At 35.2% G+C, this 15,666-nt stretch overlaps 2 protein-coding genes across 2 annotated transcripts; both read left to right on the plus strand.

Annotated features, from left to right (window-relative positions):
• The first annotated feature begins 4,983 nt into the window (after positions 1–4,983).
• On the plus strand, positions 4,984–8,838 carry LOC124846964 (uncharacterized). The gene is made up of 3 exons (XM_047324336.2): positions 4,984–5,667; positions 7,882–7,962; positions 8,088–8,838. Exons 1-3 carry the CDS (start codon positions 5,289–5,291, stop codon positions 8,510–8,512), a joined length of 885 nt encoding a protein of 294 aa, XP_047180292.1. The 5' UTR covers positions 4,984–5,288; the 3' UTR covers positions 8,513–8,838.
• Positions 8,839–10,194: 1,356 nt separating this feature from the next.
• Positions 10,195–13,669, plus strand: LOC124846963 (RNA polymerase I-associated factor PAF67). Its single transcript, XM_047324335.2, has 5 exons — positions 10,195–11,155; positions 12,033–12,521; positions 12,639–12,732; positions 13,248–13,319; positions 13,415–13,669. The coding sequence occupies exons 1-5, from the start codon at positions 10,314–10,316 to the stop codon at positions 13,457–13,459; spliced, it is 1,542 nt and encodes a 513-aa protein (XP_047180291.2). The 5' UTR covers positions 10,195–10,313; the 3' UTR covers positions 13,460–13,669.
• The last annotated feature ends 1,997 nt before the right edge of the window (positions 13,670–15,666 follow it).

The raw sequence follows: 15,666 nt of genomic DNA on the forward strand, positions 1-15,666 counted from the left end.
TATATTTGTAAAATTTATCTAATACTTTTTTTATTCTTAATTTAAATTGTCTTTCATTTAAAAGATGTAATGTCTTTTCGTAAAACGATGTTTTAGATTGCATTCACAAAAAAAATCATACATATTTTTATTTTTCAAAACTTTTATAATTTCTTTTTCACTAGACAACCTTTTCTATACTTGAACTTCGTTGTCAAGAGTAGAACTGTCAAGTAAGCCCTTTTAATAAAATTTGGCCATATCCCACGTGGGAGTGTTCTCTGCATTTGAATTTAGGATTTTAGAGATTGAAGTAGGTTTGTGCTTGTAAGAGAATGATCGGGGAGGAAAGTTTCTAAGAGATGGGAAGGAAATGATGCCAAAAAAAGGAGTTGTGAGAGTGCGAGAAAACTGTTGTTTGGGGTCAAGGGGCTGACCCGGCCCTAACCCAATATCAATCTCTTTCATAAGGCTTTTGGGGTCAGGGGCTTTGAAAAAGCCCCCTGAAACGTGGGCTAAGAAAATGGGGCTTATTTTAAAGAAGGGTCAAGGTTGGCCTTGGGGTTTCAAATTAAAATCACAGCTTTAGTCAAGAGTACAAAGTGTTTTCAAATTTAGTCAATCTTACTGTAAAAAAAATTAGGTTTATACACTTAAATATGTATTTACTTTCCACACTTAAATGCATAGATTTTTATTTCCAATTTACCCTATTTTTCTGCACACAGTATCTTCTTATACATCACGTATAATTGTTAGAATGAATTAAAACTCATCAGTTAATCTGATTCACTACAAGTTTGAACCGGGTTAGATTTAATTTTTTTTTTTGCAAAACTCAACATAGGCTAAAATTGAACTCAATATAACTAAGAAACTTACTCACTTGAATTGAATCCATGATAAGTCGGATTAGCTTACCAACTCACCCATAAATTTTAAATTATATTAAAAAAAACAAAAATCCTAAGCTTAAATGCTCTATTTGAAGCGGTGCAACTAATTGATTTGATGCAGTGCAAACTAACTGATTTGATGCAGTGGAAACTAACTAATTTGATGCAGTGCAAACTTTGCTCCTTCACAAGTAAGCAAACTAAGCTCCGTCGCAAGCAGATTGTGCTCCTTCGCACACAAACTGTGCTCTAAAAGCATATTGTGCTCCTTTGCAAGCAGTTTATACTCTTTTTGATTGTTGCTTCTAAGATGATGGTGTTGCTCGGATTGTGCTCCTTCGCAGATTCGTAAGTAATCTAGTTTGTGTTAACTCACCAACCTGTGATGAATCAGACTAGGTTCAAATTTGTTAGACTCGAAAATAAGTGAATCAGGTTGGATGACCCTATTTCAAACAATATTAAAAAGGGTTAAATATGTTTTTAGTCCCTATACTATCAAGCGGTTTTGATTTTAGTCTCTCTTTCAAAGTAAGGTACATTTTAGTCCTCCTCCTTAAGGAAACTTTGATTTTAGTCCTCCAAAATTAACACCGTTAAAAACCAGCTAATGTGGCTAACGGTAGACTGACACGATTTTTTTTCTTGCGCTGAGTCAGTGTTTCTCACCTTTTCTCCCTCTCTCTCCCTTGTCTCTTCCTTCCATCTTCCACCCAAACTCCCTACCGGTATCACCTCCCACCGAACTCCAAATTCACCTCTAATTACCAAAACTCCAAGTTCACTTACCTGCAAGGACAAAATACCAACACTAACCCGAATCCGCTTCCATTTAACTAAGATAACATCAAAATCACACTCATTCATTTCTTAACCTCCAACAAAGAAACCTCCAAGCCCAAAGCGGAGTCCCAATCGAATCACCTCTAGGATAGCAGTGTTCAATAGCAGATTCCCAAATCTTTAACGTTCGAGAATCGCGGCGGGGAAAAATCAAGCTGAGGAAGGATTCGACGCCACGGCGGGCGCTGCATTTGAGATAATGGCAATAGCAACAGTGGGAAACAACCTCATAATTTATGTCACCAATGACATGCACTTCCCTCTGCCCAAGGCCGCCAACGTCGTCACCAACTTTGTTGGGACTATCTTTCTCCTCGCTCTCCTCGGAGGCTATCTCTCCGACTCCCACCTCGGCAGCTTCTGGACAATGCTCATCTTTGGTTTTCTAGAACTTTCTATAAGTTATTCATTACCTTCTCCTCTTCTTCTTTCTTTTTCTTTTTCTTTCTCTTTCTCTTTCTTTTTCTCTCTATCACCATAGCCACACCCACTTTATCATCTCCTTTCTTTTCTGTCTGTACTCCGTAGTCTATGTGTTGCCCCGACCCCCATTGTCACAGCTGGACATCTATGGCGTTTCTTGCCTTTCAAATCAGATTTTCTCACCCATCATTTCACGTGGAATCTTCAACTACTCATTTTAAATTCTTTTTTTCTTTAAAAATATTAGTTTTGTTGGATTGTTGTTTGGCCCATCTGCACTTGTCTTGTTCCTTCAGAGACTCTGCTAAAAAATTATATTTTTACAGGGTTTCATTCTGCTATCGGTCCAAGCTCACGTTCCTCAGTTGAAGCCACCACCGTGCAATCTGTTAGCTGGCGGAGAACACTGCATGGAAGCAAAGGGCTTCAAGGCGGCGATATTCTTTGTGAGCAAGTGAAGATATTATTATCGGTTATTCCCATTTTCTCGTGCACCATCGTTTTCAACACAATCTTAGCACAACTGCAGACATTCTTAGTCCAACAAGGGAGGGCCATGGACACCCATCTCACCAAATCCTTTAACATCCCTCCAGTGTCGCTTCAGGCCGGTTTGGCATAGGCAACAGCGGTTAGCTTCGTGGGTGGCGGCAGTCTTGAACTTGATGGAGAGGGAAAGGGTATCCGTGATTGTGCGCAAAGAAGAGAAAAGAGAGGAATCCGACGTAGTGGCACTGACTACGTAACCGGCGGCGACCCTAGCGATGATCGGTGATGCTGGCAACACTCGCCTCGCGGCTAGCGGTGGCTGATTCGGCGGAGGCTATGGCGCGGCGTGCAGCGGAGGCAATTTTTCCCTACTATGGAGAAGAGACTCTAGTCTTGTTGTGCAAATGGAACGAAGATGGGAGACCCCTAATGTGTTCTGATCCGCACACCCCATTTCTCATTCTCGCACCCCTCAAGGACGTTGAGAAGCTCTTGGTCAAGATTTACGAGAACGATGACACCGACTACGATAACAACAACGAAAACGACGAGGACGACAAGGACAGTGTCAATGACCTTTTTGCATAGGGTGGGAAGGTTGGGTGGAAGATGGAAGGAAGAGACGAGGGAGAGAGAGGGAGAAAAGGTGAAAAACACTGACTCAGCACAAAAAAAAAATCGTATCAGTCTACCGTTAGCCACATCAGCTGGCTTTTAACAGTGTTAGTTTTGAAGGACTAAAATCAAAATTTCCTTAAGAGGAGGGCTAAAATGTACCTTACAAATAAGAGGGACTAAAACCAAAATCGCTTGATAGTATAGAGACTAAAAACATATTTAATCCTATTAAAAAAAATACATAAATTTTTATCATATCATTAATGAGGTAGGTTGGGAAGTTCAAGTTTTATGGAGTGCATAAAGAAAGAAAGAAAGAAAAGGGAGATGCAAACATAACCACCTGAAGGCTAAGCTATTTTAACATTTAAACCTTCATATTATTTTAATATTGGTTTAATGTTTAAATATTATGTTTTGTCCATCTAAACGTCATATTTGGCTTTTAGTCTCTGTATTTTCCTACAAACACATATACTTTCTTCACTGGAAACTTTTATACTCATTACTCTTACAAATCCTACTTAAAACAATGATATTATTGTGTTTCAATGTTTATATTCCGTGATATAATTTTTGTTCATAAATAAAAATATATATGCATTACTTTTTTATTGTATATTTTTGTTATATAAAAAATAATTAAATATATTGTTTATCATGCATTGTAATTAATTATATGTAAAATATGAATCATTATTTTTTTAATTTATGTGATGACCACTTTTTCATTTTTTTCTGCTTTTTTCTCTAATATGTGTTTTCTTATTTTTTTATATTCGTTTCCTACCTATAAAATCAATATAGAAACTTAGATATAATTAGAAATTAAATAAGAAAATAATTTATGCACATTAAACCAAAAATCTCCATAATATATAACTATAAGTATACTGTTACAAATAATTTTTTTTATTTTAACTTTTGTAAACATATAAATTTTTTAAAATGTCAAATCACGTCTCATTATATTTTGAATAATAGCATATAATGGTGATACTTATATTCCTACACTATTATCATTGTTAATACAACCATAAAAATCAATTTGTGGGTAGATTAAAACAATCCTGTTGATATGTTGACTTGAAAAACATATAAATCAGACTAACTTTTTAGCGAGCCCATTTAACTACCAATCTTAATGAGTTTAGTATATTTTTACTAATATATATATATATTATTTTTTATTTTTTATTTTTTATTTTTGAAAGAGTGAGTATCTTAACTTTGTATCGAAAGATGAAAGATAATCTATCATTGATATGTTATCAATTAATCCTTAAATAATGATATTTTAATAACATTTTTTTATAATATTTTAACATTGTGTTATTGTATAAAAAATATGTCAGTTGATAAGATTAGTAATACGCTTTTTATACAAAATGTTTAGAATAATTAATTAAGAGAGACTGTTTTATGATATGTAAAAAGGTATGTTATTGATTAATAGGAGTGATTTAACATGATTTTTGGAATATCGTTATAAATTCAAACTTAATAATTAGGACAAGATGACAGTGTAACTAAAAGAACTATAAATTAAAGTATAATAAAAAACCAAGAAATTAAATGACGTGACAAAGTATAACAGGAAAAATAATAATGATTTGTCAAAAAAAAAAAAAAGAAAAAAAAAGTTTAGCCTTGCCTTCAGCGCAGCGAATTCTGAAAGCAACTTCGCCATCGTCACCTAAAAAATAAAAAGTATTTCAAGAAATTAAAGAATTTCCAAGAGCACCGAAATCGAAAAATCTTTATCATCTTTTTCACGTCTAGTTTCAACTTCTAATCTGTTAATTCACGATTCAAAACGTAAGCTCGCAGTTACTACAAGTGTCTATCAGTGTCACTATTTTGAGCTTCTCTTTACCATCTTCCAAATCCCATTTCTTTGAAGCCATATATTATTTACTAAAGCATAATTGATTGATTAATCGGAGCAGCGTGTTAGGGTTTCGAGAAGTCGATCTCGGAACACCGTCCAAACCCTAATTCTGCATATCCATGTCATTTTGATTTTTGCTACTTCCGACAATGGCGATCATCGGCGACGCACTTCGCCAGGCGTTCATGCCGAAGCGCGAGTACGAGAGCCTTAGGGAAGAAGAGAAAGCGTGGGGCAAGCTTCAGAGACCTGTGACTGTGGCTTCCGTAGTTGCCATCGGGCTTGCTATATTCGTGTCCACGGTTATCAGTTTGAAAATCGTGTTTCCGAGTAGCGATGGGAAGAGAGCGTTATGCGTCGATCGAAGGCTTCAATCTATACAGATAGGGATGAAAGGTGACTCCGATTCGGATCGATTTCCCGGCGGTTTCTATCTCACGGACCAAGAGATTGCTGATTATTACTGGATGGTTGTGTTCATTCCTTCAACGATCGTTTTCGCGCTCTCGGTCGTGTATCTCGTTGCCGGTAAGAAATTGGATTTCTATGTTGCCTTTGACGAGGGTTTTTTTGTCTGATTGTTGTCAAGTGATTGATGCACGATTTTTGAAGATTGTTATTGGTGTTTGTTTTGTTTCTTATATGATACTAAGTTTGATGTTAAAAACATTTATGGCTATAATATAATGATTGAGAGAACATTTTTAGCGTTAAAGGGTTTCAAGAACGGGACAGCTGGAAATCTTTTTTAGAGAATCGCTGTGGGAGTCAACTGTAGATTTTGCCTTTTATGCGGGAAGTGCAATTCACGATTGCCGTAAAACATGAAATCTCTAGGGGGTTGATCAGGAAATGAACTTCTTCTAACATCTCATGGCTAGGAGGAAATAGCCTTGAAATTGAACTATAATCATAAGAAATGGAACCAAGATGGTTGGTGTCCGTTGGAAAATAATCTTGATTGCAGTCACTTTAACCCTTGCACTAATTGCAGCCTCTTTTGGGTTTTCTTTAATTTCAACTTTGATTACTAGATATGACTTGAATACATCTTAAAAAGATCAAGGAAACCTTACTGAACTAGCTGATTTTATGGAATTGAGTTAGCTTTTAAACATAAATTCTTAGAGTGTCAATAAAAGATTAAGGGATAGAGAGACAGAAGTCTTAGGTCACGTGGGTTGTGGTTCCTCTTGATTTGAGAAGTAAATACTTCAGTGCTGTTGGATTGTTCTCCCTATTGTGATATGGAAGGAAATGATTTTGTTGATACAATTGACTTATTTGATTTATTCTCGCTAAAATTTGAGGAGTATCTATGGGCATTGATGTAACACGTGGGTTATTTTCAGTAAGTTTAATATGATCAATAGGACCATTGTACTTTTTTCGTTGATAATTGGAATGTATGCATTTCTGTCTGCATTCTAGAGGGGAGTACTGGGGAAGTAGATCACTTGTTTTAAAATTTCTTCTGGCATCTTCTTAGAGTAATTCTACATTATAAAATCTTCGACCCACAACGCAATTTTACAGTTTGACTCATGTAAGTCAATGCTTTCTGTTATAAACTTAAGAAAACTTTACAAAATTGGGAATCCAGTAGTTGTGCAAACGTTATCAATTACTCTGGTACAGTATTTCTATTTTCCATTCAACCCTGAACCGTTTCACTGAAATTTTAGATAATGCCACAGATCTCACCATGGGGTTCTTTTTACAGATTTGCGAAATGATGTGGATGAATGTCAGTCACAGATAGTGACGTTTTGAAATATGTTTCATTTCTTTATAGCCTAGGTTTTTTGCAGGGCTTATGATCTCTTTTGCCTCTCTTTTGGAATTCATGATGTTCAATTTATTTAGGTCAATGATTTGTGGTGTTAAAAGAGTGCTCTCTAATTCCTACACTGTATACCCCCCCTCTTAATGCAAAACATGTTTTAACTGAATTGTACAGATTTTTATTTATAATTCATCTATTCTTTGATTGTGGTATAATATTTTGTCCAAATATGTGGGGATAGATAAGGATTAGGGATATGAGTTACTTTTAAAATTTAGTACACATTTGATAAAATTTGAAGGATTTTGAAAGATAAGAGAGTAGATCTTGAAGAGAGATAATTTTGAGTATTTTTTTGTGAAACCTGATGTTTTGGTTGGTGAGTTTTGAGCAAAAGACAATTTAGCCAATTCGTTTTATTAACATTTTGAGTCGAACAGGATCATTTGAGGGTTTTGGTTATAAAAGAAGTTGAATAGAGAAACAAATTTGCTTACTTTTAAAAAAGGGTCAATTATTTAGTATGTCCTGAGCTATATTTGCGAATTTCAAACAGACCCCTGAACTATTTCTTAATTGGGTCTCTAATCTAAAAGTGGGTCACTGGTTGTTTTTTGGCCGGATAAAACTTACACAAAAATGACAGTGCTGGTTTTAGAAACCCTAAGAATTCAATTAAAAAAAAGTTACATGGGAGGACCTAATAAAAAGTAGTTTAGGAAGCTATTTGAAAATTCACGATAGAGATATTTAATTGGCTCCAACAAAATTAGGAGGACCAACATCAGACATAGTTCAAACTGAAGGGATAAAAAGTGAAATCAAGTGTTATGTGTTGGATAAATACCCATTTCATTGTTCTTGATGCATTATTTGGTTTCACATAAATTACTGTCTTGTTAGTTCTGAAAGCTTTGTGTTATGCCTTGTTTTAATTATGACAATTGTTTTTGCAGGCATGACTGTTGCATATTCTGCTCCAACTAGGCATGGATGCTTGAAGGTGGTTGAAAATAATTTTTGTGCTTCAAGAAGGGGTATGATTTCTTCTGTATCAATGGTCTTTCCTTTGCGACGCTCTCAAATTTTGGTGGATCTTATTCTAATGCTTGAGCATTTTATCGGCCCAAAATTGACTTTGTTTTCTTTGGATAACCAACAGGTGGGGTACGATGTCTGTCCATCTTAAACCTTATATTTGCTATCATCTTCGGTCTTCTTGCCTTGTTTCTTGGTTCAAGCCTCTTGACAATGATGAGCAACTGCTCTAAACCTCTGTTTTGGTGCTACGAAATTTCATCATGGGGACTGGTTGTACTATATGGGGGCACTGCCTTCTTCTTGAGGAGAAAGGCGGCCACAATTCTCGACGAGGGAAATTTAAGTGGTCGAAATCTGGGGCTGGAAATGTTGGAAACGAACCCCCTGGAAGTTACCCCAGAGGTGGAAAGACGTGTAAATGAAGGGTTTAAAGCATGGATGGGTCCATCCCTTCTTTCTTCTGACGAAGAAGACGAAGCTGACAGCTATGACGAGGCACCTCGTGCCAGTGCCATACGTTCTAACTCAAACAGGCAAAGAGTCTGAACTCAATATATTCAGGGTCAAGAGCTTCATATCATCTTTTCCAGCCTTCATGCCTTAAAGAATGCTGTATGGTGTGGAAAGCAGTTTTGGACAAAAAATGTTTACATGTATCATATGACAAAAAAAAAATGTTGATTAAAGGAGTGTGAATTTGATGTTCGACTTTGAACTACCATTTCGTCTGGTCGAGTTGGTAGTCTGTAGTTTAGTCTGTGAATAATTACTAAATCGGGAATGACCAAGCTTTGACTTTACTTAGGTGGACTACAAAATGTTTGCTGAACAGCTCGCTGATCTTCTCTATGGAGGCTTATTTTTTAGTTTCATTACAATTTTGTTTGTGAATTTTGTCTCAATTGCTTTTCGAGAAAGGAATCCGTGTAAAACCAATCAGAAGCATGAACATTATAAAAAAAATCTGTTCACATTGTCCGCAGTTGGATATGCAGTTGTGTTGGACAAATCTTTTAGTTAAAGGGGATATTTTGTGGTTAGTATTTCCTGGTAGATATATGATAGGGGAACTTTCCTCATTGAGTTGGGGAAATAATGAATCTTAGTACAAGCAGCAGGAGTTGCAGAGTGTCCTCCAGATGCATCCTCAACAAACTTGCTAGGGAAAATAACTAGATACTTTCAACCCTTTTTTTTTTTAAGATCCAAGACCAACTTTCCCTGCTAGTATTCCGGCTCGCGTGCTCAGCTGTTAACCAATTGTTGGCTGACTTCTCATGAAAGGTGACAATTTTTAAAATAAGAGATCATAGTGATATATCAGCATTTCTCATATTTACTTTACTATATATAAATTAATTAACAAAAATGTAAAACTTGCTCTATCCGACTTTATATGAACAGTTATGTTTTTTTTATAACGGTAACTGAAAATAAATTTATTTAACAATTGAATTTTGAAATTAAAGCAATAAACTATAAAATCTATACTTCTATACTATTATATAAAGAGACTCTTGATGTACACATTTGGTTTCCAATTTTATCCTTTAGGTATTTTTTTAAGTCAAAATATTTATTTTACTAATTTTACCTTTTAAGTGATTTTTTTTTTCATTAACATTTTTTTTTCTAAAACTTAATTATTTTTTAAACTAAAATAACTATTACAATAAAAAATTTATCTACAAAAAATAAACATTACCTACAATAAAATTGTAAAAGTTATTTAAATTTCTTTTATAATTACAATAATAATTATTTTTTATAAAAAAAAAGTTAATATCCATATGCGTATATGTTATACATAATATGTTATGGTTTTTCATCTTAATTTTCTCCTTTCAAAAGCAACACACTAATTTTATGTTGAGAAGTGATACACATACTATATAATGTAAGAATACATTATACTTTTTCACTATCATTATGGCATATAATAAACTATAATGTAAGAATACACATACTGTATGATAGATATTTTCACTCTTAATTTTCCTTACCTTAGTTCTCATATAAATGTAAGAATTAATATATACTTTTTTTTATTAATATATACTTTTCTATTAAAATATACTTTTTAACACATATTTTTTATCCAACTAATGAAATGGAATGACTCGATCGATGGTGGGTATTATTATTGAGATAAGGTAAGCCCAATATCTTTTGGCGGGCCTTAATACACTAATATATGTCGAGAAACTCATTCATTTTTAATATTAGTTTTTTTTCGTAAAAAAAAACTCCTTAACATAATATTCAGCTTCCCCTTCACTGCCAGTGCCCAAACCCTAACCTAGCTCTGTCGCGGTAGCTGTCTTCCTTCCCAAACCCTGTTCCAAGCATGGCGAACCAGGACTACGAAGAGCGCCAACAAACGCAGGAGCTCGGGTACGACCCGAACTTCGTCCCGGACTCTGTGAAATCGTTCGTGGTTCACATGTACCGTCACATCCGCGAGAAGAACGTGTACGAGATCCACCAGATGTATGAGAGTTCGTTCCAGACCCTGTCGGAGCGGCTCTTCAAGGACACGCCGTGGCCCTCCGTGGACGCCGTGGCGCATTACGTGGATAACGACCACGTTTTTTGCCTACTCTACCGCGAGATGTGGTTCCGCCATCTCTACGCGCGCCTCACGCCCACGCTCCGCCAGCGCATCGACTCCTGGGACAACTACTGCAGCCTTTTCCAGGTGGTCCTCCATGGCGTCGTAAACATGCAACTCCCCAACCAGTGGCTGTGGGACATGGTCGACGAGTTCGTCTACCAGTTCCAGAGCTTCTGCCAATACCGTGCCAAGATGAAGAACAAGACCGAACAGGAGATCGCGCTCTTGCGCCAGTTCGACCAGGCCTGGAATGTGTATGGGGTTTTGAACTTCCTTCAGGCGCTGGTGGAGAAGAGTACCATTATTCAGATTCTGGAGCAGGAGAAGGAGGGGCTCGAACAGTTTACTGCCACGGATGGGTATGATTACAATGGGGGAAGTAATGTGTTGAAGGTGCTGGGGTATTTTAGTATGGTGGGGTTGCTTAGGGTTCATTGCTTGCTGGGGGATTATCACACTGGGATCAAGTGTTTGCTTCCTATTGATATTAGTCAGCAAGGGGTTTATACCAGTGTTATTGGGAGTCACATCACCACCATTTATCACTATGGTTTTGCCAATCTCATGCTCCGCAGGTAAATACTTTTGCTTTGTGACTCTATTGATATCACTATGTTCTTTAACCACACGGAGTTCAAGAACTGAGAGTTTGACTATGTTCTTTAGATTTATTTTGGTGCTTGAACAATGCTTGCTGATTTTGCCATATGTGATCAAACACAGTGAATGTCTCTTGTCTTTACTTGTGAAAGACAGTGAATGGACTTTACCATCTACAGATTCTAATCCATTTGAGGCACTTTGCCCTGTATGCATTACCTATTGTTTGAATTACCTTCTTTTGCTATTGTAGGTTGATAGTGTTGGTGTGTGTTTGACTTCATTAATCTCTCTGTTATTTTGAATTATTTTATTCATTTTTTTAAATTTTCTAATTATTTGTGGATCATGCAATTTAAATTCATTAAATTAAAACTTTCTTTTACTATCACTTAATGGAAGTGGATTGGTTTTTTATTCATATAAAAATTCTCTAGGATCTTTTTGCGAACCCAATGTGAATCATTCAATTCACGATTTTACAACATGTGTGGTTTGGAGTTTGTCTTTTTGTCTTGGTTTTTAGTTCTGAAGTACAATTGAGTGTCTGAAAGTTTATTAAAAAATGGAAAATACTCATCCATTCTGGAGTGCCTAGAACATGCAAGATTTTATCTGATCATAGTAACTAATATTCCAATACACCGCCAATAACTTATTTTGATGAAGTTTGTCACAAGTTGAAAATAGTACACATGCTATTCGCTTAGAATAATGATTGATTTAAAAAAACATTTTTGAAGATTTCATGTGTCTGTTGAGGTATTGTATCCCACAAAATTGTGTTTGATGTTATCATTGTCCCTTATTTATTTCATTACAGGACCTACTAACCAATTACCTTTTTTACAGATATGTGGAAGCAATTCGAGAATTTAACAAAATTCTCTTGTACATCTTCAAGACAAAACAGTATCACCAGAAATCACCCCAGTATGAGCAGATACTGAAGAAAAATGAACAAATGTATGCCTTGCTGGCAATTTGTCTTTCACTCTGTCCCCAAACTAGGCTTGTTGATGAAACTGTGAACTCTCAGTTACGGGAGAAGTATGGTGAAAAGATGTCTAGAATGCAGCGATATGACGATGAGGCATTTGCTATCTATGATGAGCTCTTCTCATATGCATGCCCTAAGTTCATTACCCCTTCAGCTCCTAGTTTTGAGGAGCCTCTTGTAAATTATAATCAGGATGCCTATAGACTTCAATTAAAACTGTTCCTTTATGAAGCAAAGCAGCAACAGTTGTTATCAGGTGTTCGGACCTTCTTGAAAGTGTATTCAACAATCTCCCTTGCAAAACTTGCGAGTTATATGGAAGTGGATGAACCCACCTTAAGGTTTATACAAAATATTATTTTAGCATCCTCCCCCTTGAATATCAAGATTTTTTTATTTATAACATATATGCTTTGTGCAAAAGTTTACTCGTGTATTTCCATTCTAATGGATGGCAGGACTATCTTGATGACATACAAGCACAAGACACATGCTGTTGATAGTGATGGGAAAATTACATCCAATGCCGATGTAGATTTCTATATTGATGAGGTAAGCTTGCTTGCAATTTTTTTTGAATGATCCTTTTCTCACTGAAGTTAATTGCTGTTTGGGAAAGTGAATAAATTTTCCAGGCGATATTGTCACGCTTGTCCTTTTTAGTCGAACTTGTTTCTTTGATAATATCATTTACTTGTTCTCAAAGTCTTTGTTAAATTAAGGTTCAAGTCTGAGCTTTGACTACCATATGCATTACGGAGTCACTGGCATGGTACTGATACACCATTGATGGTCTTTTTGTTGGTTTGAATCTGATAGATATTATTCTGTGTTTTAATTAACTTTTATGTTTTTACTTCTATGTATATTAAGAATAAGACTAGTGCAAAGGGACTATAGTGGTGAACTGGCTCCCTGACTTTGTGCCAATGCTATAAACATTGGACAGTTGATATGATTTTCCGACTCAAGCTAAATTAGGCTTTTGGAGTTTAACTCTGGCAGTTCTCCTGTTTCTATCTTAAATAGTGCTTGCAAATGTTGAACATCGTTTCAATTCGCTGCAGGACACAATTCATGTTGTGGAGTCCAAGCCTGGGAAACGTTATGGTGATTACTTTTTGCGTCAGATTGTCAAGGTATGTTTACATTGCATTGTGGTTCATAATTTTCCTGTTTGCTACACTTCCCTTGTATATATTAACATGAACAATTTGTTCTGTTTTATTTGCAGCTTGAAGGGGTGATCAATGAGATGGACAGTATAAAGCTGGATTGAGTTGCTGTCTTTTAGATTCTTGAAGAATTTCGTAGTATCCGTGGTCGAGGTTTTCCCTGAGGAGTCTGTGTGTTGTTTTGAGGCGGAGGGTGTAGTTAGCTTTCTACATGTAATTCTAAAATTTTCTTTCGTCAACTTTATTTTATTTAACTAAGTAACTTAACCATTTATTGTTTCAAAGGAGGGCTTAAAGAAGTTAATAGTTCTTCAGATGGCTACTCGTTTTAAGTCATGATTATTAGTTCAATTTTTCCGCCCCCAGCGATAAAGTTATACTGTATAGATTATGAAATACTTGAGCAGCGAAATAAGTTTGACCGACGAGCGAAATCATAAATCTCTTTGTCATTCTCATTCTGTGGTCTTTTGCAAATCTTTATTCTTGAGGTTTATCGCTACACCAGAAAGGAGATGCGTTTCAGTTGTAATTCATGTATTTGGATACGTAAGAGGCCGAGCATGGAGGGATGCCCGCAGCATAAATACAGTGACGCGACTCAATAGAATGAGTATGTCTGAGACAAGTGATACATTTGATGAGTGTGGTTACGTGTAGTATAGTAAACTATTTATTATGGAACATAATATTTCAACCAAATTTAGAAATGTTTAAGAGTGAGATTCTAACAGTCCTGGTTTAGCATGGTATAAAATCCTCCTTCATCTTTCAGTAGTAGGCTAATTCACCATAACCTAGCTAGCTAGAAATGTGCTCTACTGTTTTAAATCTCATTATAGAAACTTTTTTCAATTTTCATCACCTAAATTCCATTTTTTATGAATATGCGAGTTCAGTAGAATTACCACTTCACTTTCTTAACTTAATACTGAAAAATACGACCAATTTGATATAGCGCAATTTATTAAGAAGTAACACTTATCAATATATTCCACATTTGTGTTGCATAATAAAAACTGAATGCCACACTAAAAGTAACACTTATCAATATATTATTAGATTGTGAGTAAAGTTTTACAATAAATATGTAAATAGATTGTGAGTAAAGTTTTACAATAAATATGTAAATGATAAGTGTGAAAAAGAGTTGTTTTTATACTTATAAATGAGTTCAATCTTGTAATTATTGATAGGTAGTAGATGGTTATGTAAAATATTGTACAGAAAAATGGTGTGCGCTGAGCGAATAACATAAGTTAAAAAGCAGCAGTTTAAAAGACGTGACAGAGCGACAGAAACATCTTCTTCGAACAGAAGTTCCGGACAAAAGAAAGAAACGAAAACATGTCAGGAACTTCCGGAGACTACTCCAAGGCATCAAGACACCATTGTTGCAAGGGATTGCTTCAAATGTGTACGTTTTAGATGACTAAGAGTAGTTAAATTTCTCTTTCGTTGGGATTGGATGTAATGAACTCACTGTGATTTAATTTTCCTGTTCAATATATCGTTGTTCGTTCATATGCTCTTTCTTGAATTTATTATCATTGTATGAAAATATAATGTTATTTGAATGCCTTTGATTACTGGAAAGTAACTTTGAACATGAACGTAGATAGAGCACTTAAGTGATTGAGATCTAGGGATAGACTCAATAACTTAATCATTCTTAACATCAGACTTAATGCAAATTGTATGTTAAATTGACTAAGGGATTATCATTTTAATATATTAATTTAGAACTAGTTGCTAAGGGATTAGGACTACTATGCCTTGATATGAATGTTTGAATGAAGTAATAAAATATTGAACAGAGTTTTATATTCATATGATTTATGAAACCCAATTCCAACGAAGTTTCTTTTAAATATAAATTCCTTGCACACCAATTGTTTGATAAAATACCAAAAATAGTTTCTTGTGTTGTTTTGTGCATTTTGATGTCTAATTGAGTTATAAAAGGAAGAATTGTCATGTGTTGTAGAAGTCCCTTGGGAGACGATACTTTTACTTATTCACTGTATTACTTGGAACGATTTGGTATATTTGCCAAAAAGTTAACCCTAAATACAAATAATTATGTAATTTAATGTCTTTATATAATAGTTTTCTTCTTGCCAAAATTGAAAGACCTTAATGCCAAAAACATTATTCGAAAAGGATCTTGATTATTCTAATTTTCTAGGTTAATATTGCTTCACTCACAAGATTTTGTTGCTGTTCTAGCCAAAAGAAATAATAATTCCAATAAACTAAAGTATTCTACTTTTTTTTCTTATTTTTAATATTTTTTTATACTCTTTGAGTC

The sequence above is a fragment of the Vigna umbellata genome, chromosome 2 (genome assembly GCF_029865625.1).
Source record: "Vigna umbellata cultivar VRB3 chromosome 2, Vumbellata_1.0, whole genome shotgun sequence".
Taxonomy (NCBI): domain Eukaryota; kingdom Viridiplantae; phylum Streptophyta; class Magnoliopsida; order Fabales; family Fabaceae; genus Vigna; species Vigna umbellata.